Genomic DNA, 26,069 nt, shown 5'->3' on the forward strand with positions numbered 1-26,069 from the left:
TAAACAACACAGATCAAACCCTTGTTTTGGATATCCAACAAAATTGTGTAAAATGATAAATGAAGATCGGTTGATCAGATCATATATGATCCATCTATGGAAATCCAGACATTAGTGCAAGGTTCAAAATATCGATACGCTTGATACACCCGTATGGGCATATCGGGCAAATCGATACTCTTTTTGGTGGTTTTTTTTTTAATTTTTTTTTGCCAACTGGTTCAGAGGTGTATCGGTGGGGTGCCGGAACGATACATATCGACTGATACGTGTCGATACTTTGAACCTTGCATTAGTGACTAGTGGTGGAAGTTTATCATCAACGAGCATGCAAGTGCATATAATGTCCTCATTGGGACAAAAGGGGATACATCCTGCATCCCTGTTAAGTAGAAATGATTTGGTTGACTTTCCTGAATTACTATGAACTCACTGATAGCAATAGATTGCAAATAATTTCTGTAACAGTTGTATTGTATTGATTTTCCCATTTGAATGAGAACTACAATAAACAATCTCAGACAATGTGCACAAACTCCACAACCTTTCAAAAGCAAAATAAGGAAAAACTAATCATTTTCTCTTGTTCCTCTCGGTCTCGGATGGAACTGAATTTTGAGTAAATGTAGCGAGCCCCTGTCTCAGTGCTCCAAGGTTTACCCCATTGCCAACAAAAATGCTTGTCACACCCATTTTTGAAACCTGAAATTAACCAATACATAATTTAAATGTCTGAGAAGTATCCTCCAGATGAGAATTTGCAATTTTCTCTATATATGTAAAACATAACCTCAGGACATACTAAAGACAACAAGAGTTTTATTTTTCCTTACCGCATCAATGTTTCTATCCTCATCATCGAAAAATAGCATTGAACTAAAGGGAACCCCGGTCCTTCTATGGATTCTTTGGAAATGCTCTGTCTTGTGGGTCCAACTGGAGAAGATCTCCTGCACCATCAAAGCATCAACGGCAATGATTACTCAAAATTAGACGGGGAGAGAGGAAACTTCAGATTATGTGAAACCTAAACTAACAAATATAAAGGAAGAAGATGAAATTAAAGAAATCCTAGAATTCACAGTCAAATATATAATAGAAAAAAAAAAAAAACATATAAAGATGAACTTAAGAGGGTCAGAGCCAACAGCTAGGAGGAAACACCAGCAAGGCCTCCCCCACACCCACACCCAGAAAAAGTGTTTAGACATAGAGACCACTATACATGTACATAAACTAAGCAAACAAACATAAATGGGTGAAGGAAGAAAATAAAATCAAAGCAGACCTATCATTCAAGGTCAAATGTATTATAGACCAAAAAACATATAAAACATAACCTTTATAATATGCAACTAGAAGGGCTGAAGAAATGCAATGCTCAACTCTTCCCAATAACCAACCAAAAGTTCAGAGGAATCAAAGCCTGACGTCTTGATTCCCTTACACTGAAGCAAATAGCATTAAAATGTGTAGTGAAAATTCTAGATTTCACTGTAAAAACTAAACTCCCTCCCAAATCTAAGGCCCATGATATTCCCCTATGTTTTACATGGATTGGACATCCAAACCGAAGCCCTTACTTGAATGAGATCCTCATGGCATGAACTTAAAGAAGACAAACTAGAAGGCTGAAAACGAGCCCTTTACTGTATTATAGACATCACTTTTCTACAAGTCAATGAAGTCTATGTCTTCCTTTTGCACCATATCTCTCTTTGATATCTACTCAGGCACTACTTGTTCATTGAAACATTGTCTAGTCCTATGGGTGACCATAGGAGACACTATCATGTGCAAAGCACATATATTTCATATGTGTGTGTCTAATATATGCAAAAGGTCTCCTGATCCAGTCAAGTACAGAAGTTCCCTAAATGACTTAAGCCAACCAATTTCTTTCACATGTAGGATTCCTGTGGCCAGCCCAGACTGTCCATCAGATGGATGACCCTATTGATCAGTCATGTCTGGATTCCTGTGGCCAATTCAGATAGTCCATCGGATGGATGACTCTTGGGATCAGTCATGCCTGTTACGCCCCATCTTGTGTTGCAGTTTCATTTGATTAATAATAATCCTCCAAATTTTCATTTTTTGATTTAAAAATACCATTAAAATGCATTTTTGCAACAAAGCAATGTCTTCTATGACAAAACTTATTCTACAAATATAGGGTGGAGAAGAGGAACACAACGGTTCTCTTTGGCTCTATACTTGTTATATATCAGAGATTTGAGTTGTTTATGCTTCTTCGCTAAACAAACCTACTTGTTTTACGTATGCAAATACTGATAACTCCTCCACATTTACCCCTGCTGCACCTTTTAACTTGCCTCAGCCTCCCCTTTGATTGTCACTAAAGTGGAGACCTGCTAAAATCCACAATCTGGTACACAAATCATGTCCTTTCATGATCTGATCCAATGATAGAATGGAAACTTTACCTTTTAATGAGGGTATCCGTACTTTGCACATTACAAGTAGGTGCACTCCAACAGCTCAGCACAATAAAGCTTGAACCCAACAGTCCACAATCTGATTCACAATTCATGCCCCTCATGAACTGATCCAATGAAAGAATGGACACTGTCTGCAAATTAAGAAAGATATGATTTGATTGATTAAGAGATTTGAATAAATTTAGGAAAGATTAGATTTGAATAAATTTAGGAAAGTCATATCCTAGGATTAGGGCTGTTCACGGGTCGGGTTGGGTCGGTTTACTGGCGTTTTTCCAACCGACCCGACCTGGTCAGTTTACCTAGAAATAAAACCGAAATCGACCCAATACTAGGTAAAACCGACTTGGTCGGTTTGAATCGGGTTGGGTCGGTCTGGTGAATGATTCTCTCGGTGTGAACGACAACGGTAAAAGATTCAAGTCTAAGAAAGCAAAGGCTGGATGCCTGAAAATTAAAAATGATTTGATGGATTAAAACTGATATTTTATATATCAGACCTGGTCGGTTTACCTAGAAATAAAACCGAAATCAACCCAGTACTAGGTAAAACCGACTTGGTCGGTTTGAATCGGGTTGGGTCGGTTTGGTGAATGATTCTCTCGGTGTGAACGACAACGGTAAAAGATTCAAGTCTAAGAAAGCAAAGGCTGGATGCCTGAAAATTAAAAATGATTTGATGGATTAAAACTGATATTTTATATTTAATATGTATACTTCTGAAATAAAGCTGAAATATATATATATATATATATATAATATCTGAAATATATTATATATAATATATATCTAAGTCGGTTTGGGTCGATTCGGTTTATGTTTTTTTGTAACCCAAAACCGACCGGTGCTGAAGAAAAACCGGCCAACTCGGGTTGGATCGGACCGGGTTGGTCAGTTTGGGTCTTGTTATGAACAGCCCTACCTAGGATTAAGGGAAAGATTTAGTCAATCCCTGATTCAGAGAGATTCTAGGGGTTTGTCTTTCCTATCTTTTCTTATTTAAGTTGTATGCTCAAAATGTTTTGATTATCAATAAAGAAAATCTTCTTCTTTTCTCCCTCTATATTTCACAACATGGTATCAGAGCTTTAGGGTTTGATCATGAATTTTAAGGCCGCCATGGTTGGCTCAGGTTCAGCATCTTCGGATGCTACCAGTGGTGTGACGTCTTCGGAGGGAGGTATTTAGTCAGCGGCTATTTCTCTTTCTGAGAATTCCCTTCAAATTACCATTCACAAATTGAATGGAAAAAATTATCTTGAGTGGTCTCAGTCCATGCGGTTGGTGATCGACGTCAAAGGGAAACTCGGCTATTTGAATGGCGAAGTGAAACTGCCAGCCACTGATGATCCAAAGTACAGGCAATGGCGTTCTGAAAATTCGATGGTTACCGCCTGGTTGATCAACTCTATGGATTCGGTGGTTGGAAAACCATTCATGTTTCTGCCGACGGCTCGCGATGTGTGGGAAACTGTTAGGGAAACCTATTCAGATTTGGACAATCATTCATAACTGTTTGAACTGAATACCCGAATGTGGAAGATGCAGCAAGGCGAACATGAAGTAACAACTTATTATAATGAGATGATGGTTGTTTGGCAGGAGTTGGATTTATTTGAAGAAGAATGGGAAAGTCCCAGTGACAGTGCTCGGTACAAAAAGAAGATAGAAAGAGGTCGGGCTTTTGTCTTCTTGGCTGGTTTGAACAAAGAACTCGATGAGGTTCGGGGACGTATCTTAGGACGAAAGCCCTTGCCTACTATAAGAGAGGTTTTTTCAGAAGTGCGTAGAGAAGAAGCACGGTGGCAAGTGGTATTGAAGAATGTTAGTGAAACAAAAACAGAGAGTGAAGGGTCCGCTCTTGTGGCCCGAGGTGCAGACTTAGACGGAGATAAACGAGGAGGAAAGTAGAGGCCTCGGTGTGATCATTGTAGAAAGCCATGGCATACTCGAGAAACCTGTTGGAAGCTGCACGGGAAACCGGCGGGTTAGGACATCCTAGCTTTCAATATTTAAAGAATCTATTTCCCAAGTTATTCATGAATAAAAATCATTCAGTTTTCAAGTGTGAATCTTGTGAATTAGCAAAACATCATCGTGTTGTTTTTCAGTCTCAACCATATAAAAAATCAAAACCATTTACCATGATTCACAGTGATGTTTGGGGCCCTTCTAGAGTAACAACTCTTTCTGGAAAACGTTGGTTCATTACTTTTATTGATGATCATACTAGGGTCACTTGGGTTTTCCTTTTAAAAGAGAAATCTGATGCTGAAACTGTGTTCAAAAATTTCTATAACATGGTTCAAACACAATTTCAGACTCAGATTAAATTTTTTCGAAGTGATAATGGAAAGGAATTTTTTAACAATGTGTTAGGGAATTTTTTTGCTGAGAAAGGAATTGTACACTAAAGTTCGTGTAATAATACACCTCAACAAAATGGGGTGGCTGAAAGGAAAAACAAACATCTCCTTGAAGTTGTTAGAGCCCCAAGTTTTCAAACTAAGGTTCCTAAATATCTTTGGGGGAAGCCGTTTTAACAGCCCCTTATTTGATTAACAAACCTACACGAATTTTGGATTTTAAAACACCCATACAGGTTTTCATCGACTGTTTTCCAAACTCTCGTCTAGTGACAAACATTCCCTTAAAAATTTTTGGAAGTGTGGCCTTTGTTCATAACCATGATCCTAAACGTTCAAAACTTGATCCAAAAGAACATAAATGTATTTTTGTAGGCTATCCCACTAATCAGAGAGGTTACAAATGCTATGATCCAGTTTTGAAAAGGATGTTTGTGACTATGGATGTCACATTCTTTGAAGGAACCTCGTACTACAGCAACTCCCATCTTCAGGGGGAGAGCAACACTAGTGAAGATGGTTTTGTAGATGGTTCGGATTTAGTGTTTGAATTTGTCCATAATGATGTTCCTCACAACCAGTCACCGAAAGAAAGTGAGGCAGAAAATACAAAATTAGTGGAAACAAATGAATTAAATATTGAAAATGAACAACCTTTTGTGATGCCATATCAAAATGAAAAAGCTGAAACAACAGAGATGCGTGCGAAACACTATAAAGGCCTTGTATATTCAAGGGAATATCTAGCACAGAAAAGGAGAGGCACTATTCCGCAACATCAACAAGAATTTGATCTGAGGTTGGATCATGAAATTCATGATAATTCTCCAAAAATCCCTGAAAATATTCCTCCAGGTAATTCTAATTCTTCCAGTCAGCTTGATCTTCCCATTGCTCTTAGGAAAGGTGTTAGGTCTTGTACAAAACATCATCTGTCAAATTTTGTATCTTACAAAAATATTTCACCTTCATATTGTGCCTTTATTTCACAAATGTCTAGTGTATCCATTCCTAACAGTATCTAGGAGGCTCTAAATGTTCCTGAGTGGAAAGAAACTGTTTTTGAGGAGATGAGAGCTTTGGAAAAGAATGCTACCTGGGAGAAAGTAGATCTGCTGGATGGAAAGACAATTGTTGGTTGTAAATGGGTGTTCACTCTGAAGTACAACTCATATGGATCCTTGGAGAGATACAAGGCTCGCCTAGTAGCTAAAGGTTTTACTCAGACATATGGAGTGGACTACTCTGAGACCTTTTCTCCAATGGCGAAGCTAAATACAGTTCGAGTACTCTTATATGTTGCAACTAATCTTGACTGGCCACTGAATCAGCTGGATGTGAAGAATGCCTTTTTGAATGGAGACTTGGAAGAAGTATATATGGAGCCTCCACCTGGTTTCACTGAGAAGTTTGGAACTAAGGTATGCAAGCTAAAAAAGTCTCTATATGGACTTAAACAGTCTCCTAGAGCCTGGTTTGAAAGATTCACAAGATTCGTTAAAAGTCAAGGATATAGTCAAGGACAATCTGATCATACTCTTTTCACAAAAAGATCCACCAAAGACAAGGTTTCGGTTATGATTGTCTATGTTGATGACATAATCTTGACTGGAGATGATATTGAAGAGATGAGCAGACTAAAGTAGAGCTTAGACAAGGAATTCGAGATTAAAGACTTAGGCCAGCTAAGGTACTTTCTTGGAATGGAAGTGGCAAGATCAAAGAAGGGCATTGTGGTTTCGCAACGAAAATATATTCTAGATCCCTTGAAAGAAACTGGAATGAGTGGATGCAAACCTTCAGACACTCCGATAGAAGTTAATACTAAACTTGGAGAAGTTAAAGATGGGGTTCCAGTAGATACAGGAAGATACCAAAGGCTGGTAGGAAGATTGATTTACTTGTCACATACACGTCTTGATATTGCCTTCGTTGTGAGCATGGTGAGTCAATTTATGCACTCCCCGTACGAAGAACATCTTGAAGCTATGTATCGAATTCTTAAATATCTAAAAGGCACACCAGGAAAAGGACTCTTCTTCAAGAAAAATGAGAAGAGAGGGGTTGAGGTGTATACAAATGCGGATTGGGCAGGCTCGATCACTGATAGAAGGTCAACTTCGGGGTACTGCACATTTCTTTGGGGCAATTTAGTTACTTGGAGAAGCAAGAAGCAAAGTGTAGTTGCTAGAAGTAGTGCTGAGGCTGAATTCAGATCAATGGCTCAAGAGGGTGCTAGCAGATCTTAAGAGACCGGTGAGCTTTCCTATGAAACTGTATTGTGATAACAAGGCAGCTATCAGCATTGCTCATAATCTGGTTCTACATGACAGGACTAAACATGTTGAGATTGATAGACACTTTATAAAGGAGAAGCTTGAAGAAGGAATAATTTGCACTCTGTTAGTACCAACCACGCAGCAAGTTGCAGATGTATTGACTAAGGGCTTGTTGAGACAACCATTTGAACTTCAAGTTAGCAAGTTGGGCATGATAGATATCTTTGCACCAACTTGAGGGGGAGTGTCGAAAAACTAAGAAAGATAGAATTTGCGGCAAATTAAGAAAGATATGATTTGATTGATTAAGAGATTTAAATAAATTTAGGAAAGATTAAATTTGAATAAATTTAGGAAAGTCATATCCTAGGATTAAGGGAAAGATTTAGTCAATCCCTGATTGAGAGAGATTCTAAGGGTTTGTCTTTCCTATCTTTTCTTATTTAAGTTGTATGCTCAATATGTTTTGATTATCAATAAAGAAAATCTTCTTCTTTTCTCCCTCTATGTTTCGCAACAGACACTTTACCTTTTAATGAGGGTATCCATATTTTGCATATTACAAGTAGGAGCACTCCAACAGCTCAGCACAATAAAGCCCAAACCTAACAGCCCACAGCTCCAAAGAACATGATGACTTTTTTTTTTATTATGAATATGATATCCTGTTCTTTGCATAATCACAAGAAACAAGCAAGCCTTTCCTAGACCGGATGAATTAGTAACTGCATCCTTGAATAAACATAGCCACTAGTTGGCCATTCTAGACTTCCACTAAAGCATTACATTGATAAAAGGAGCCAAAGCACTTACAAGAATGATTCATTTATACCCTTGATTGAGACAAATATGCAACAAATATCCTTGGATGCAGATCAGGGAAGAATTAAGTCAATGACTCAGACAAGGGTCTCAAGAAAAGTACACCAATGTTTCATTAAACACAAACATATTAAGCTCATTGTATAATTATGTAGCCTACATTTAAGAAGCATCAAGCATGACCTAAGATTCTCAGATTCTAGATATAATAGTTTAAAATCAACAATGTTCTTCAAGTACTAAAATAAGCATAAAGATGGCTAGAGAAGTTTAGAATTAAGAAACTCTTATGGTTAAATCTCAATGAAAACACACAATCTGCAATAAATGTAAATACCAAATAAAATAGCTAGTGGAGAAGACTTCCACTGCAAGAAAGCAAATAAAATCTAGAACATGGGAAACAAATGAAGCTTTATGATCGGCTCACCTGGGCCACAAACATGGATTGAATCCCCAATTTGTCCAGAAATGTCTTTGCTATATCAGGGGTAGGTGATCTAGAAGCAACTGCTACATCAATTCCTTTGTCCTTGAGTGCATGCAATATACCTTTAGCATGTGGATAAAGAGATGGCATCTCACGTTTGGAGCGACATTCACTGAAAAATGAGTAATTAGTATCAGACGCAAAGTTCATTAAGCATTTGTAAAAGACATTTAAAGCCTCCACAAGGACAAGAGGGATGCCAATAAGGAGTTAGACTGGGTAGTGCAAAAATACCTTGATGTTTTAACAGAAGATATGCCCCTAGGGTGGAATGAGAAGGAAAAGAGTCCAACCCCACTTAGCTTTGACAAAACTTGGAATATGATAGCTAAAGCCTCTTTAAAACATTTGTTCGGATTTTGTTATCATTGTAGTCCTATAATAATCTCATCCTGCTCCTAGCTACTATGAACATTTCCATGCATAAGAGTGCAGTGAGCAATGACAACACTTGTTCCTAATGTTCAAAATGAGTTAGTTGTATTTAATATGCAAATGATTAACAAATAAAATGAAGAACTGTGCAAGAGAAGAGGATACAACTACAACACATACACTACAAGCAGCACAAAGCAATTCAACAACATGCAATCTGAGACTGAACAATAAATTACATAGATTGAATGTGCATTGACTAATTATTGATATACAGCCACTGGGTAAGAAAGAGAAAAGATGCATTCACGTGGAATAAGTTTGAGCTTCTTGCTGGAGATGTACTGATAGAGAATTAACTGAATCATCATATGGCTTAGACATAACTTAAATATGGTGCACGCAGAATCGCCGTTTCTGGAAGAAGGGGAAAAACATCTAACAGGGATAAGGTACTAAACGAAGTCCTCTCAAAATAATAATCGATACGAACGTGATAAAGCCTAATTTCCCGAAATTTAGGATTCTTTTAGCCAATATAACGATATTAGAATTCGCTAAAGAACCAGCAGAGACAAATACGGCTAATTCTCACCGACTGCAATTTAAAGAGATCAACTAAGACATCTCAAAAAAAAAATCAAAATAAATAAAAAAAGAACTGAAAAAGAAACTATAGCAAAACTCCAGGCTTTCCAGTTTTCTAGAGGAAAAAGAAAAAGAACACAAGAGAGGATAAACCCTAAAGAATAAAAATGGTGGAGAAGGTACCAGTAAAATGGCCAGAGAGTGTAATCGAGATCGAAAACGACTAGACGAGGAAGAACTTGGAAGAGACCGAGCATCTTCAAGGCGTCGTCTTTCACCTTCTCGTCTCCCATCTTCTCCTCGGTCGTCCTGTCCTGGCCGCCTTCGTCTCGACTCGAATCTCCCTTAGTTTACGAATTGTTTTTAATTCCTTCATGCCACGTGGAATTGTTTTTAGGGTAAATTTCTTAAACTATACACATGATTTTTTTATGCCACGTGGAATTGTTTTTTTCCGCCACAATGTTATGGCCATTTCTTATCATCTTCCTCATCCCCCTCTCTGTCTGTCCCATGTTCTCCGGTTACTGGGAACGGGCACTGAGACAGCCATCCACTTTTCCACCCTCCCAGCCCTTCATCAGTCTAAACCATTTCTTCCTCCCATTTCCCTTTTTTTCTCCCCAATTCATTGTAAACAAACTATAGGTCCCTTCGAACACAGCATTACGAGAAGAATCATCTAAGGTTGCAAGAACAGAGACAACTACAGCTGCTTGCTCTCAAAGTGATGGTTGATGACTGGAATCAAGCTGGATTTGAGAACGAAGACAGAAGATAATCATATCGTTCGCCTCCTCCTTCCTCCTGGATCTGATAAGATTAAGGGTGTGATAAGAAGACAGAGAAATTAAACCAATCTAATAGAAATCAAGCTAAATATGAGGTCAATCTGAAACATTGATTGTATATTTCAAGTAACAGCAAAAGAGGGGGAACACAGAAAACCATACACCATACATTACAGCTAAGGTACAATAAAATAAAACTGCAGAAATCAGAAAAAACGAGTCGAAGGAAGTGTATGCCACAAAATTGTCAAAAGCATCTCCGAACAAGATCCCTGGAATTTTGAATTGAATTGTTGCATCTTAGATCTTGAGTTTAATTTCAGATAACAAAGATTAAAGTAGAGAGGCGGCGAGAGATAGAAAGATAGTTCAAGAGCCATAATGAAATTAAGAATCCATGGAAGAATTTGATAAAAAAGCCAACCATCAACACGCTAAATTCCTGTTAGGCCTTGTATTTCTTTCACTATATGTTTATTTTAGTCGAAGATAGGTACGGACTTTTGGACTTTTTGTATTTGGGTTCTCTTCCGAATTTGTTTTTGTATAATGGGTTTCTAAGAAGCATAAGAAAAGATGTTCTTGTTGCCATTTGTCTCAGGCATCGGACCCTGCAGCAACACCTGCCAGAATCCCAGAACCTTGAAAACCCCTCTTTCCCTTCCCATTGTCAAAGCCGATATCTCCTATCCAGCACATCAAACAATAACCTATAGTGTTGAAAAGCATAGAAGAAAGCCCAGCTTCCTGTTAGGTTCGCTTACGGCAAGTCACTCACTCGCCTCTTTTATCTCCTGATGCTTTAGTTCGTGAAGATTCCCTGGGTTCGCTGCTGGAGTCACCACTGCCAATCTCCACCGATAGAACCTCCGGTGCCCAATCGAAAACCCAAGTCCACTGCTAAATCATTTGTCCTTTTTTTTTCAAAGTTTCAAGAGGGAACTCTTCCAATGATCTGTTCAGAGTCATGATTTGGCAGTGAACTCTATGCTGTTGCAACGGACAAAGTCATCGTCTCCTCTCAGAATCCTTGTATCAATGAAAAGGAGGGGAGAGAGAAAGAAAGAGGGGAGAGAAGTGGAGGGTAAAATTGAGTTTTAAAAAATTATATATATTGTGTGGGAATGAATTTTGACGGAATATTAACAAACCTTAACCGGGTAAAGTTAGTCAATTGTCAGAAACAGTAGGGTAGCGTTAGTCAATTTTCAAAGAGCAAGGGTACAATTACTCAATTAGCTAAACCATAGTAGTTTAAGAAATTTATTCTATTTAGGGTAAATTTCTTAAACTACCCTTATGGGATCAGACCTTTATACTTTTTTTGCGATAAAAACCTTCCGAGCTTTGGCCATTAGATAAAGACCCTTCCGTTAACATTCTATCCATTATCATCAAAAAAGATTCTCATTTCGTTGTTATAAGAGTTTTGAATCCCTAAACTGTCCTTCAAACAATTTTATTCTTAGGCATCGTTTGTTTATCACTATCTTACTTACTTGGGTAAATTCACTAATCCAGGTAAATGTTTTCTAGGTAAATTTACCCAAGTAAGTTAATTTATCCATGTTCTTTTTGTTGCAATTTACCCAGGTAGATAAGGCACTCCAACTTATCCATGTTCTTTTGTCTCACCAACTTTCTTGGGTAAGAAACTCATATATTACACTATTGCCAACATTACCCTTTTGGCTTAAATAAAATTTTTTTTGGAGGTTTTATTTTATAAACCTGTGTAATAAGTTCATGCCATTTGCCCCATCGAAATTGAGTTTCAACTCATTCACATTTAGCTTGGTCCAAATTACCATCCGATGACCACCAACATATAGATTATAAAACCCCGCTTACATGTAGAGAGTGAGTGAACATAAGGCTGAATCCATGGAAAACTCCTAGAATGAATGCATTAAATAATTAAGAAAGAGTAGATGGTCAAAGGGAAATAAAGGGAAGTTAAGAAGAATCCTTATAAAGTGAGCAAATCATGTAAGTTTGCTTTCTTAATACCACTAATCATAGAAAGATCTGGACTTTAAGACAAACTAGAGGTTCATCCTGTCAAATGAATAAGTAGAACTTGCTATGTTAAAACAAAAAAAAAAAAGATAATATGTTTTTGATTTCTATTCATTAACTATATGTTTTCTGATAATCAAAATACTAAAAAAAGATAACTATTGTTCTATAAAAAAAAGAAGGAAAAAAATATAATATGTTTTTGATTTCTATTCATTAACTATATGTTTTTTGATAATCAAAATACTAAAAAAAGATAACTATTGTTCTATTGAGTTACTAATCAGAGAGGAGGTAAGAGAAAATGTATGCATTTCTAAAGTCAGGTGATAGATTAAAAAAGTATTCAACCTCTCCCATGTCACCAATTAACTTTTTACTCACTTTGATCATCTCATCTGAACTTAATCCAGGGATCTTCCTTATATCTTAAAACACTTTCATTCTCATCTCCCTACCCTCCTTATCTACATTTAACGCATATGTCACTTGTGTAACCCTATCATTGTATTCAACAAACTGTTGTTCAACCATATCTATCTTTTCTAAAAGCACCTTAACCAACAGGTCATCATCCATGCAACTCCTTGACCTCTTACTTGCTCTATGAGGGCGAGAGGTTGATGAAGTACCTATTAGAGGTTGAGTGGATGGTGGTTGTGTGGAAGATTGTGAAGTCATGCTATCCTCTTGAAAAAACTCTAATCCAACTTGTTGAACTTCTCCTTCATTAATTGGTTTATCTTCCCTGGGTTGGTAACTAGATTGTTCTTCCCTATCAACAAGTTCTGCAACATCAGAAGGGGTTTCTGCATGCTCCTCAGTGGCTTTGTCTCTTCCAAAGATGATAGAAAGTTCATCAAGAAATGAAAAATGCTTGTTCCTTAATCCTTCGGCATATGGATGGCTCTACATTTATCAAAACAAAAATATATTAATAAATTGGATGTCATGTAAAATAGATGTATACATTTGTCTAAAATATAAAATACAATAATCCACAATTACCTTAACCCACCCATTGAAGACTTCTTCCTCACATTGGCTCGAGCTCGATTTGAGGAAAAATATTTTATAAAAATAAAAATTATATATAAAATATATTTTTTGTTTGATATTTAAAAAATAAGAATTATAATAATTAAGTATTATAATATTTTTATTATATATATTATTTTCTATAATTTTATTTTATATATATATCGGCTCGCGAACCTCATGAGTCGAGCTCTATTAAGCTCGAGCTTGGCTTGTTTATTAATCGAGCCTATAAATTGGGCTCGAGCTCGGCTTGAAGCTCGGTTAAAATTGAGCCGAGCCGAGCTTTTCACGAGCTAAGCTCGAGCAACTCGTGTAAAGCTCGGCTCGTTGCCACCCCTACCTATAAAGTGTTAGGAATCCCTCGCTGTTGGGGTATCCAGCATCACACAAGTAATAATAACCTAAACAAATATGACAATACATATTAGTTTCTTAAACATCAATATTAGAATTTTTGTTATAGTGTCATAATTCTCATAGTTCATTTTTTACCTTATGGTACTTTTAAGCTATTTCTCCTTGAAATGGCATCACGAAGGACTCTACTGTCATGAACAGATCCCTCCCAGCCAGGTAAGATGTAAATGAACTACATATCTGGAGAGCAAACACCCAATACATTTGTTGCAATTTTATTCTTCCTCGTTCGATATCTAGGCTAATCATTTTCGGACACTCAGACCCTAATATATGTTCCATCTAAAGCCCCTAAACAACCCTATACAATAAAATAAGAGAGAAAATTAAAAATTCTAACCTTTAAAGGTTTGTTATTTGTAATGAAAAAGAAAAAATAAATAAAAAATGGACACACCTTGAATCATTTCCATTTTTCATCAGTTGAGTTTGCAGGCACGGGTTCAGGTTTTTTAAGAAGGATTTCATGTAGGCGTAGCACTGCATTCAAGACCATATTGAAGTACTTGCTTAAGGTGGACCTAGACCTCCTAAAGTGCCATTTTTGCTCCCTAATCTTGACATCATGTGATAAAATGTTTAGGAAGCATGCAACTATTTTTTCCACTCCCACATGTTTACTACCTCTTAATTTTCTTACACTCCTTAGTAATTCAAATAGCCTCAAATAACTAGTCCTATCCATTCGTATATGGTCTATACATGATTGATTTGATTCCATGGCCATAGACTTAAGGTCTGAAAACCTAATTGCAAGTTTTTCCACCCGTGATTCCCTACCAATCCCCTTATCATTATAACTATTCAATATCTTAGAGACCATCATCCTTCTCCTCCTGATTGCAATGATAATAGCAATCAATATACATAAATAAGCATACTGCATCATCATTTCATAATGAATAGAAATAGCAATTGCAACCAACTTTTTCTTTTGATTCCTATTTAGTGGTGATCGAGGCATGCCTCTCAAAACATCATTATATTCAATTACATGAAATATAGTGATGGACAAGGCATGTTTTTCAAATTAGACATGCAAGAAATTATTAGAATAAAAACAACTTAAGATGGAAAGAAATTCAAACTAGTTGAATTAGTTTGAAAATATATGTGCCAAAAAATAAAAAAAAATGCATAAATGCTTACAAAATTTCTAAATAAATTGTAGAGTAGCTCAAACTGAAGCTAGAACATATTGAACTATGCTTCCAAGTAGTTCATTTTCTTTTTTCAAAATATAACTTTGTTTTGGAGAAAAAATCAACTAACTTTTATACTATGCATGATCAAAATGGTAATCTCATGCTTCTTAGTATCAAATAAAATGGTAATCCCATGCAACTATGCTGGAACAACTGAGAACTAAATAATATTTTGTCAAACAAAGTAAAAAAACCACTGCTATTTTCCTTTCTGAATGCTTGAAAATTTTATACATTAACAACTGAAACAATTCAGTGGGAGATCGAAGATCCAAACCAATTATCAGAAAGGCGCAGATAAAACTTTAAGGGGGCATTCTTTGTTAAATATGCAGGTTGAATGAAGAACAAGGAGAACATGTAGGTAGCAGTATACGAGCAAAAAATTAGATACAAGCATCACAAAAGATACCACCACATTTTTACCCCTTAATGCTGTAATGAAAAATATAAAAATTGAAAATGTTGAAAAAAGAATGCAAAAGAATGAAATAAGAAAATAAAACTAAAAAAGCTTATAGAACTAACCTCCCTAACTTCATCAACTGTGTAAGATCTTAATGGGATATTAGCATATGTTTTCATATTCAACTTCAGGAGATAATTCACCTTGACATACCCCATTCCATATATCCAAGTTACAGAAAACAGAATTTTTTCAATTAAATTATGTCAACTTAGATACACACCAGAACCAAATTATAATAAAGAACAAAATAAGAGAAGAATACACACCAGAACCAAATTAATTATAACAAAGAATGAAATAAGAGAAGAAATCAAGATGGAATAAAATCACATGTCAATGAAAGGTAAACAAAAGGACAAGAAATTCCACCTTGCTGCATGTAGGTTGGGGTAAGGCTTATGTGGGGAATGGTCTCTTTGAAAGATAGAGAAAGGCTTGTGGCTCGGGAGAACGACTTTACTGGGAATTAAGAATGTGAGGGTGAGGAGTCCGAGAGGGTACTCAAGAGTGCTGGGTGCTAAGATGCCAGTAGGGCTATTCACAAATAAATCCAAACCGATCAAACCAACCAACCTGGCCTGACCCAACCCGAGTTGGTCGTTTTTTCTTCACTACCGGTCGGTTTCGGGTTGCAAAGATGAACAAACCGAAACCAAACTGAACCCAACCGAGTTATGTGAAAAAATATATATTCTGAAAAAATATCCATTAAATATAGATATTTTAGTTTTAAATAATAAATATATCTGAAAAAATATATATTATGAAATATATCAGATATGTATTCCCAAAATATATATTTCCAGAAATTAGAAAATATATATTTTGATATATTTGTATATATGTTTTGGTTTTAAATATATATTTCCAGAATATATATTCTGAAATATTATATATAATATTAGCACTTTGACTTCATGTGCATTGTGCAAGCTTGGAGTTGGTTGAAACCCAAACCGACTCAAACCGACCAGGTTGGTTTCAATTTGATCTATAGGTAACCCGACCAGGTTGGGTTGGTTGAAAAAACACTAGTAAACCGACCCAACCCGACCCGTGAACAGGCCTAGGTGCTAGGGATTGGGTGATCTTCAATACGAGGAGGACCTCTATTTATAGGAGAGGTCCCAAGATCCCAAAAGGTAGGAGATGAGGATATTCACTCCGTATCGGGAGAGGGAATATTTGATTCGTTGTCAATTATTGGGTGTTCTATTGGGGTTTCATCGCATGTCTCATGACGATCTTCTCGAGGATTGGCTTTCCTTATCCTTGAGGTCCCTCATTACTCACGTGTGCTACTACTTTTTTGCGCATTATAACTAATCCCGCGCGGCATCGGTGATGTCACCGTTTGACGGGTAGCGCTTGCCTATCTCCACGTGGCGGTTCGCTACGTCCTTAGCCATCGTGGGTTCCATGTGAGTTGGGTTATAGGTTTGTTTTGACTTGGGTTATAGGTGAGTTCGCGGGTTATGAGTTCATCGCACGCTTTAGTAGGCATGGCTTCATTGAATGTTCAAGTGAGCTTGGGGCTCTCGGAAGGGTTTAGCTACGGTTTCTTTAGGTTCTTTCGCTAGCTTGACTCGGTGAACTATAGGTTTATTGCGATTATTGTGATATGTATTGCGAGTTCATCACAAAGATGCTGGTGTGCTGCGGGTTAGTGTGGAGTTTGGTTGTGAGCTACTCGCGTGTACTTTTGTGGTATTAATCTTGATGTTTGGTATTCTGAGGGTTTGAGTGCGCGCCACATACCTACATTGTCCACCCCCGAAAGATTAAAAAAATTAAAAATAGAAAAGAAAAGATTTTCTTTAGTTGAGGCCTTTATAATAGACAAAACAGTATAAGCCACATCGAAGCCAATTCTCTTTGTTGATTGCATAGAATGGAGAGAGAGAGAGAGAAAGAGAGAGAGAGAGAGAGAGAGAGAGGAGGAGGAGGAGGAGGAGGAGGAGGAGGCTTGGGAGGGGATTGGGAAGAATGGAGGTGTGTGACGCTTCAGCAAGAGAATCTCCGTTGCTGGGAGGAGGAGGAGATATGGTAGAAGGGATGGTGGATTATAAAGGTCGCCGGGTTATCAGATCCAAGAGCGGTGGTTGGAAAATCAGATCTTAGCTTACAGTTCTTTGTAAGGAAAAAAAAATAAGGAGAATAAGAAGACTTACTGACGGACTCAAACACTCAGTAGAAGACTCTTCAACGAATTGCAAAGGTATGGGGTTCTCTTTGGTGGTGGATGTTCTTCCTGAATAGGAGGTTTGGGGAAGAAGCTAATGTTTGTCCTAAGCTTGTTAACAGGGGTATTTTCGACTGAACAAAATCATCCCATGATGGGAAAGTAACTTACCCATCTCTGAGGTGGGTAAGATTTTCCCAAGTAAATGACCTTTAACTTACTCGGGGGAATTTGTATTTTCCATGGGCCCCACATGTATTTGCAAAAGAACATGGGAAAGTTGGTCAACTTTCCCATTGACCAACTTTTCCACCCCAAAATAGTAGTAAATGAATGAAGCCTTTTTATCATTTTATACAGTTTACGGCGATTGCATCTTTGTTGTATACAACATCTTTTACACCTGGTCTCAGGCCCATTGCCTGCAACTCGCTTCATCCCTCACTTCGCCATTTTGAGGCATTCTTCTTGATTGTTGTTTATAAGTGTAAGGAGTAGGGGAAGGTGGTCTTTCTCTTAGAAGAACGAATGAAGGTTTATGAGGGAAAGTGGGCTCGAAAGGGAGTGAGTGCTTGGAGATGGTGGTAACGAGCCACCTAAGATTTCTATCTCCTAACCACAAAGAGGACTCTCATATTTATGGAGGAAGCCTTGGGACCCCAAAAGGTAGGAGATAGGGACATTCACTCTATATCAGGAAAGGAAATATATTGCTTGCTGGCAATCATTGGGTACGCTACTGAGTGTTGCCACGTGTTTCATGAAGATATCCTCGGGGATTAACTTTCCTTATCCCCGAGATCTTCATTACTTACCTGGGATACTGCATTTTCCACACACCATCACTAATCCTATGTGGGGATATTGACGTCACCGTTGGTGGTGCTTTGTCTGCCCATCATCTACAGCACATTGAGTCCATCCTTGCGAATTACAGGGAATTGTGCGATGAACTGCTTCATGCGATAGGTTCGTTCAAGGCACGAGAGGACCAGACCACGTCTCATGCAAAGATGTCACTAGATCACTGGATAGAGTTCTGGTTCAAGTCGCATGGCTGTCGCGATGTGATGGTGATGGGTAGGGATAGTCAATGCCATCTCGCCGCGTTTATTCTGTACATGGTGTCCTGGTTCCCCTTGCCGCAATCGGTCACAGCTTCCCCTGGCTTCTATATTTGTGGGGTATTTGTATGCGCTAGTTATGTTTGTGTGTCGTTCCTCTAGATGTTCCTCTGCGAGCGGTTCGATCTTGTAGTGACCCCACATCCGCTTGCATGTCTTAGTGTTCCAGTGGCGACTCGGCCGGGGGATGAGTTCGAGGACAAGACTTTTGAGGCTTGCAGGGGGAAGCGATGGTTACAGGCCACTCACCATAAGAGCTTCAGGATAGCTGAGATCGGTGTCTAGTTGGCTTCCCTGGGTGGATTCCAGTGGAGGCCCTATTCCCAGACAGTTTGTGATGCCTTGCCGTTTTGTGTTGGCGTGCCTATCCCCATCGATGCGGACCAACATTGCGCTTTAGATGTGGATAATGTTGTGGTGGGCATCACGCGGTTGATCGCATGGCCCGGGGTTAGGTTTTTCTCGATCGCAATGGTGAACTGCAACTAGCTGGGTATCGCCCAGATCGGGTAATGTGCCAATTTGGGTATGACGATCTTGGTGGGCAGTTTCTGCAGGCTGTTGGAGAGGATGTGTTTTGGACCCATCAACACAATCAGGCCTTCCCGGGTTGCTTGCGTTTGCCGGTTGCCAGTTTCTACAGGGAGCCGCAGTGCAAGGCCCTGTAATTGGCCTATCTCTGTGTGTTGCTGGCGGGTTCCCAAGAGGTCATCAGGAAATCCCCTAGGCCTCACCATATCCTAGCGCCTCCAGAGGATCACGCCGCCAATCGGGGTGCCATCCTTGTTTCTATCATGACGCGCCCTTCAGAAAGGGATGTAAGCAAACGCAAGAGGGTCCTGCCGGTGATAGAAGAAGAGAAGAGCAGCCGCCCGTCGATTACCAAAAGGTCACGACCTGTGCGGGTCCCCCATTCGTCGCGGTTTGGAAATGTGACGAAATCTTCCACTGTCGCTCCATCGTAGCTATCCGTTGATAGTCCGAAGGTTCAGCCTGAAACATCTGTGGATGCGGTTGCGCCGGTGACCGAAGGCTCTCTGGGATTGCCACTCTTGGGTCCCCCCACTACAGGGGTCATCATCTGCTTCTCGAGTGGGCGGATAAAGAAGAGGGCAGCTCCGCACTCGAGGCGCTGCCATGAAGGCGGTGACACGGTAAGCCCCCTTTTGCGATGATTGTGATCTATCGCCTTTTCTATGTTATAAGCACTATTCTGCTAATGTGTTTCATTCGTCGTTATTGCAGCTAGCGGAGAGCAGAAGCGGATGGATTGTCAATGAGAATTCTGCGAGCTCTTCGGGCCAATCAATGGGGGTCTCTCTCGGTGCCAACAACGGGCAAATTTTGGTAAGTGTGCAAACCTGTATGGGTACGTCACCCTTTGTTGTATGACTTGGTAACTAACTATTGGGTTTTCTATGATTTTGAAGTGGGTAGATCGCAGTGGTACCCGACTCGATGAAGATGTTTTCGGGGTCGATGAGGTGGATCATGGTGTAAGTCGTGACTATTTTCATGTCGACCCTCTTATTCTTTCTCTTCCTTTAGGCTTTAGTGTGAGTCTATTAGACTAACTGTTTGTGTTTGATTTGTTGCAGGATTCATTCGCTGAGCATGTCGATGGTGCGACGGGAGAATTAAGGGGCAAGCAGCCCCCCAGGGCTGAGTCTATGGGTGGTGTAGGGGGTGTGGGTTCCGACGAGAACGTCTGCGATGTGACGACATCGGCAACACATCGTGTCGAGCAAATGGCAAGGGGCTCATGTGCAGTGATATCCGATCCGTAGGCCGTTGTTGTTGTCGACAGTGTTAACGCATCTAGTGGTATCGAGGAGGGGGAAACTACAGCCGATGGTGATGATGCTTCTCTTCGGCCGGAGATCACCAGTGATCTGGACCATTGTTCTAGAAGTGTAGGGGAGGATCTCGAGTTTACTCTCCCTCCAGAAGAGTTATCGTATGAAGAAGAGTTTCTTCGGATGTGACAATAATTGTTGGATTACTGTGATCGCCACGACATCCCTCCCTTGCATTTCCCAATTGTGGACCCGATGTTGGTCCAAGGCAAAGAGGTGAAGTATAACATATCTAGTGTTGTCGCCTCATTCGTGTCCCTTGCGATTTAGGCAGGGTGGTTGCCAGAGGGAAAGTTGCACCCCGTGTTCATGGGCCCTGTTCTGAATATTGTGGTGACCTTGATGAGTCGCATAATGGGTCAAGCGCCAGAAGAATTATCATGGACCGATTTTGCCTACTGGATGGAGGCCTATCGAGCTTTCTCATCGAAGGGTTTTTGTATGGGTCGGATCGAAAGGCCTATTGTAGACTTGCGCACGCCTCTCTGGAAGGCGAGCCGCGATATCCCTAAGGTAGACCTGTTTCGTTAATTGAAATACATTCAAGGATGTTGCAAGGTTGTCGAGGCCAGTATGAAAAGGGTTACCGGAAGGCTTATGACTTTAAGGGATGAGTGTGGACGGCAGGAGCGGATCCCGGAGGATTACAGGGCAGAGTTGAATTCCTTGAAAAAGTACGAGGAGACTAGTGGGGTGGTAGACACCATAGTTGCTATACGCAAGGAATGGACCAAATGATTTTCGTTGTGACATGCTATTGCCAGATCACCTTGTATTTTGTATTTTGTATTATGGAACTTAGTAAAACTTGCAATGTGCAATTTTCATTTGATTGCGATGCGTCATGATTGTAAAAGACTTTATCGAAAATGATAAAATGATTAACACAAATGGTGAAGGTTTATCGCAACTAACAAAATGCATATCGCGAATGACTAATGACATGTTGTATCTCAAACGACGAATGTTTATCGCAAATGACGTATGCTTACCTTGACTAGTATCGGTGCATGTGTCGAATGGAGACTAAGTCATTTGCGATTAGTTTGTTTGTATAAGTATAGGAATGAATCGCCATTGATTACCTTGTGGGTGTAATCGGCTATTGAGTATGGGATATTAATGGAGACGGGGATCACATGTATTATTCCTTAGTCTTTGGCAATTCGGTGTTAGCGTCGAATGTTCTTGGGGAAAGAGAACTCCCCGCGCGTCCGCTTTTATTAAAAAGGATTTCGTAGCTTCTTGTAGTTGATAATCGAAATAGCAGGATTCAGGGGATTCAGGGTGAGGGTTTTGGCTGGGATTGCCAAGGCTTTAATTGTGCTTGGGTTGTCAGGGCTTGTCTCTGCCTGGGGTTGTTAGGGCTTGTCTCTGCCTGGGGGGCCGGGGCTTATCGTTGAGGTGCCTGGGGTGTCCAGGGCTTTGTAGAGATGCTTGGGGGGCCGGGGCTTATCACTGAGGTGCCTGGGGTGTCTAGGGCTTTGTAGAGATGCTTGGGGGGCCGAGGCTTATTGCTGAAGTGCCTGGGGTGTCCAGGGCTTTGTAGAGATGCCTGGGGGGCAGGGGCTTATCACTGAGGTGCCTGGGGTGTCCAGGGCTTTGTAGAGATGCCTAGGGGACTGGGGTTTTCTCGCAAAGGTGCCCAGGGTGTCCAGGGCTTTGCAAGACCATAATAATGGAAGGAAATCTAGATGTACTCGTCATGAAATTTTCAGGTAAAACGAATGCACATTTGTATATAAAAAACGTATTTGCAATCAACAAAAAAGGAAAAATCTAGATGTACTCATCATGAATCTATTAAGGTAAAACGAATGCACATGTGTACATATATGAAAAAAAAAACATATTTGCAATCAACAGAAAAGGAGAAAAAAACAGTATCATAACATGAAATCATGTTGCATGTAAAAGGTCAAGAAGGAAAACACATTATGGGGCAAAAGGGCATACATTTTTGTATGTGTACAAAATATGATTATTCAAAGTAAGGTTTTCAACTAGTAACCATTTATGGTTTCATCATCGTCACCCGTGTCTATAGTTTTCAGCACATAGTAATCCGATTTGTGGGCTTCCTTTATCAGGTAAGGTCCCTCTCATGTCGGTGCAAATTTCCCTGCGGATTTGCCTTGCCTAATGTTAAGGGCTTCTTTAACACCATGTCGCCTTCGTTAAAGCTTCTAGGTCTCAAATGTTTGTTAAAGTTGGTTGCTAGTGCTTGCTTGTATTTGTTTTGTTTTTCGGTCGCCCTGTCTCTAACTTTGTCTACTATTTTAAGTTCATTCGCGAGCAAGATATCTAGGTCCTCTATTCCAATCTTTTTACCTATCTCCGCAGCTACTTTGGCAGACACGACTTTGATTTCTACTGGCAGTACTAATTCTTGTCCAAACACCAATGAGTAAGGTGTCGCTTGTGTGCTTTTCCTGATCATGGTGCGATAGGCCCATAATGTCTCTGATAGCTTCTCTGCCCAATCCTTCTGGTTGTCGTTTACGGTCTTACTTAGCATTTTCAGCAATGTCTTATTCGTGGCCTCCACCTGACTGTTGCCTTGCGGGTAGTATGTCATTGATGTCCCAAGTCTTGCCCCGTACTGCCCCAAAAGGCCTCGAACTTCTTGATTTTTGATTGAAAAACCATTATTCGTTAGTATCCGCATCGGCACCCCAAACCTGTGGACAATGTTCTGCCGCAGGAAGTTTGCTATGTTGGCAGCACAAATCCGTTGTAAGGGGATGGCTTCCGCCCATTTGGTGAAGTAATCCGTTGCGGCAATGATGAAACAATACCCTTTGGACGGTGGGTGTATCTTTCCTATAAGATCTACCCCCAAGTATGAAAGGGCCAGGGTGTGATAACAGGGTGCAGGGCATTGGCAGGTTTGTGAATTCTTTCTCTGTGAATCTGGCACTTATGACGTCGGCGCACGTGCCGCTATGTGTCCTCCATCGTAGTTGGCTAATAGAACCCGAGGTGCAAGATATGGTTGTGCAAGGCGAGTTGGCCCTAATGAATCGCGGGTTCGGAATTATGGTCCGCCTCCAGGATATCCTCAATTTCCTTGCCATCCAAACATCGCAGAGGTCTGTCCGTGTGTGATTTCTTGTACAACATGTTGTTCTAGAGGTAAAATCTCTTAATCTTAGACAATAACTTCCTCCTTACGTTAATGTCGATCGGGAGTATGCACTTTTGCAAGTATTCTATGTATATCTCCTTCTAGCCTTCATCACAAACAACCAAGCATTCCTTGCTATCTGTCCACGATTATGCACCTGTCACACACCCGTTGTATTTTAACCGAATCATATTTCATCATAGGCCAATAGTATCCTAATCGCTGTAGTTTGCGAAACAAGGGACCCGCGGCTACCCCATAGGTGGCTCCATGGATTTTTCCGATCGTAGCTTCTGCTTCCTTCTTCCCTAAACACCTTGTCCTCATGTCGTTCGACTCTCGATGGTATATTACCCCTTGCACTAGCTGAAACTTCACGATCAACCCTATGTCCTGGGTCCCCATGGTCTGGCCTTTCAGCTTTCGTATCACCTCATACCTCCAATCGTCGACCGTTATCTACTCTCGTCCTCCACTTGATCTTTCAGAGTGACAATCAACTATTTGTCGATGGATTGGATAGTGATCTCTATCGGCTCAGGACTAGCTCGTATCTTGGATCCTAGTGTGGTCATAGCGTCGACGAACCTATTCTTGGATCTATTTTGATGTTCGAAGCGTATGTCGAGACCACAAATTAGCTTTTGTATCAAGGTCCTATACGGAAGGATGGTGAGTTCTTTTACCATTGTGCTTCCGTCGAGGTGCCCGATCACTAGCTTTGCATCGCCAAACACCCTTATCCTCTTTGTGTCGACTTCCATTGATTTAAACAGACCGACAACCAAAGCCTCGTATTCCGCTATATTATGTGAGCACGAAAACTAGAGCTTAAATGAAAAGGCCGTTGTTTGTCCATCAGGTGATGTGAGGGCCACCCCAACGCCGGTAGAGGTGCTTGTACTGCTCCCGTTGAAAGTTAGGATCCACTCACTATCTCTAGGGATTTCTTCCGATATAGGAAAATCAGAGGTAGACAGGAAAATGGCCAACAGGTTGGTGGTGGCTTAACACTTAATGGCTTTAGGCTGTGTATATTCTACATTGTATTCATTAAGCTACATCATCCATTTCACGAGCCTACCAGACAAGGGAGGTTTGTCCATAAAAAAATTGATCAGATCATTTTGTGCGATAAGCCTCACCTTCTGCCCAAGAATATAATGCCTAAATTTCTGCATGGCAAAGACTAGGGCCAGGCATTGCTGTTCCATGTGGGAATAGTTCTTCTCCGTCGTCTTGAGGGTTCTACTGGCGCAATAAATGGGGATTTCTAGTTTGTCGTTGTCTTCCTGTGCCAACAAACACCCTATCGCTTTCAGCCCCGTTGCGATGTACATCTTGAACTCCCATCCATCCTTAGGAGGTTGCATCACAGGTGCTTTGGCCAATGCTCGTTTTAGCTGCTCGAAAGCATCTTCGTGTTCCTTAGTCCATTTGAATCCGACGACTTTCTGAACCAATTTCATTAGTGGCAGGGCCGAGTGCGCAAGGCCGGGAATGAATCTCCTTAAGTAAGAAACTTTCCCGAGGAAGGTCTTCAGTTGGGAATGATTCACTGGCTGCGGTAAGTCTAGAATGGCCTTGACCTTATTTTCATCCAGGTGTATCCCGTCTTGGTCTACTCAGTAACCCAGGAATTTACTTGATCGCACCCTGAACGTGCATTTCATCGGGTTTAATCTCAGTTTGAATTCCCAACATCTAGTGAAGATTTTCCTTAGGATTTTGGAGTGTTCTTCTTTCTTCTTAGCCTTGACAACTATATCATCCATGTAACATTCTATCTCTCAGTGGATCATGTCATGGAAGATACTGGTCATTGCCCTCTGGTATGTGGCCCCGGCATTTTTTACCCCAAAGGGCATCATCTTGTAGTAAAAATTTCCTATGGGCATTCTGAAAGTTGTATGAGGAGCATCCTTGGGATCCATAAAGAATTGACTGTATCCGCTATAGGCATCAAGGAAGGAAAAGAGTTTGTGCCCTGCTGTTGAGTCTATTAATACCTCCATATTAGGGAGAGGGCATTCGTCTTTCGGACAAGCTTTGTTCAAGCCTCTAAAGTCAATTCAACATCTACAATGAGGCAAGGGTCAGTATCTAGGCATTATGTTGTTATCAGGATTTGGGTAGGAAGTACTAACCTTACTTGTCCATTCTTTTTCTTCACCGAGACTACGTTAGCTAACCATTGGGGGTGTGCTATGGGTTCGATGAAACCTACCTTCAAAAGTCGTTCTATTTCTTCTTTGATTTTCAGCGTCACTTCTGGGTTCAAGACCCTTTGTGGTTGTTTCACCGGCCGACACTTTGGATCTATGCACAAGGAGTGGCGGACTAATTCTAGGTCGAGTCTTGTTATTTGATCGTACGACTAGGCAAACACATCCTGAAACTCTTCTAAGAGCGACACCAATTGCTCTCTAGGTCGAGTCTTGTTTCTTGTCGGACCC

At 40.1% G+C, this 26,069-nt stretch overlaps 2 protein-coding genes across 2 annotated transcripts; both read right to left on the bottom strand.

The window, feature by feature from the left end:
* Nucleotides 1-456: 456 nt before the first annotated feature.
* LOC104611916 (Haloacid dehalogenase-like hydrolase (HAD) superfamily protein) lies at nucleotides 457-10,488 on the bottom strand. Its single transcript, XM_010279199.3, has 4 exons — nucleotides 9,566-10,488; nucleotides 8,360-8,531; nucleotides 834-950; nucleotides 457-702 (listed from the first exon to the last, which is right to left on the bottom strand). The coding sequence occupies exons 1-4, from the start codon at nucleotides 9,673-9,675 to the stop codon at nucleotides 574-576; spliced, it is 528 nt and encodes a 175-aa protein (XP_010277501.1). The 5' UTR covers nucleotides 9,676-10,488; the 3' UTR covers nucleotides 457-573.
* Nucleotides 10,489-22,572: 12,084 nt separating this feature from the next.
* On the bottom strand, nucleotides 22,573-25,082 carry LOC148803641 (uncharacterized). The gene is made up of 2 exons (XM_088896959.1): nucleotides 24,759-25,082; nucleotides 22,573-23,181 (listed from the first exon to the last, which is right to left on the bottom strand). The coding sequence occupies exons 1-2, from the start codon at nucleotides 25,080-25,082 to the stop codon at nucleotides 22,573-22,575; spliced, it is 933 nt and encodes a 310-aa protein (XP_088753085.1).
* Nucleotides 25,083-26,069: the final 987 nt, after the last annotated feature.

This window comes from Nelumbo nucifera, chromosome 1 (genome assembly GCF_055504915.1).
Source record: "Nelumbo nucifera cultivar China Antique chromosome 1, China Antique-T2T, whole genome shotgun sequence".
NCBI classification, from domain to species: Eukaryota; Viridiplantae; Streptophyta; class Magnoliopsida; order Proteales; family Nelumbonaceae; genus Nelumbo; species Nelumbo nucifera.

What these genes read in the sequence shown, in the direction of transcription:
- LOC104611916 (XM_010279199.3), bottom strand. Translation starts at nt 9,675, where the DNA reads ATGGGAGACGAGAAGGTGAAAGACGACGCCTTGAAGATGCTCGGTCTC. An exon ending in ACTCTCTGGCCATTTTACTG is followed by an intron (nt 8,532 to 9,565) that starts GTACCTTCTCCA and finishes CTCATTTTTCAG; the next exon opens with TGAATGTCGCTCCAAACGTG. An exon ending in AGGATAGAAACATTGATGCG is followed by an intron (nt 703 to 833) that starts GTAAGGAAAAAT and finishes GGTTAATTTCAG; the next exon opens with GTTTCAAAAATGGGTGTGAC.
- LOC148803641 (XM_088896959.1), bottom strand. Translation starts at nt 25,082, where the DNA reads ATGAAATTGGTTCAGAAAGTCGTCGGATTCAAATGGACTAAGGAACAC. An exon ending in ATTATATTCTTGGGCAGAAG is followed by an intron (nt 23,182 to 24,758) that starts GTGAGGCTTATC and finishes TTCCTGCGGCAG; the next exon opens with AACATTGTCCACAGGTTTGG.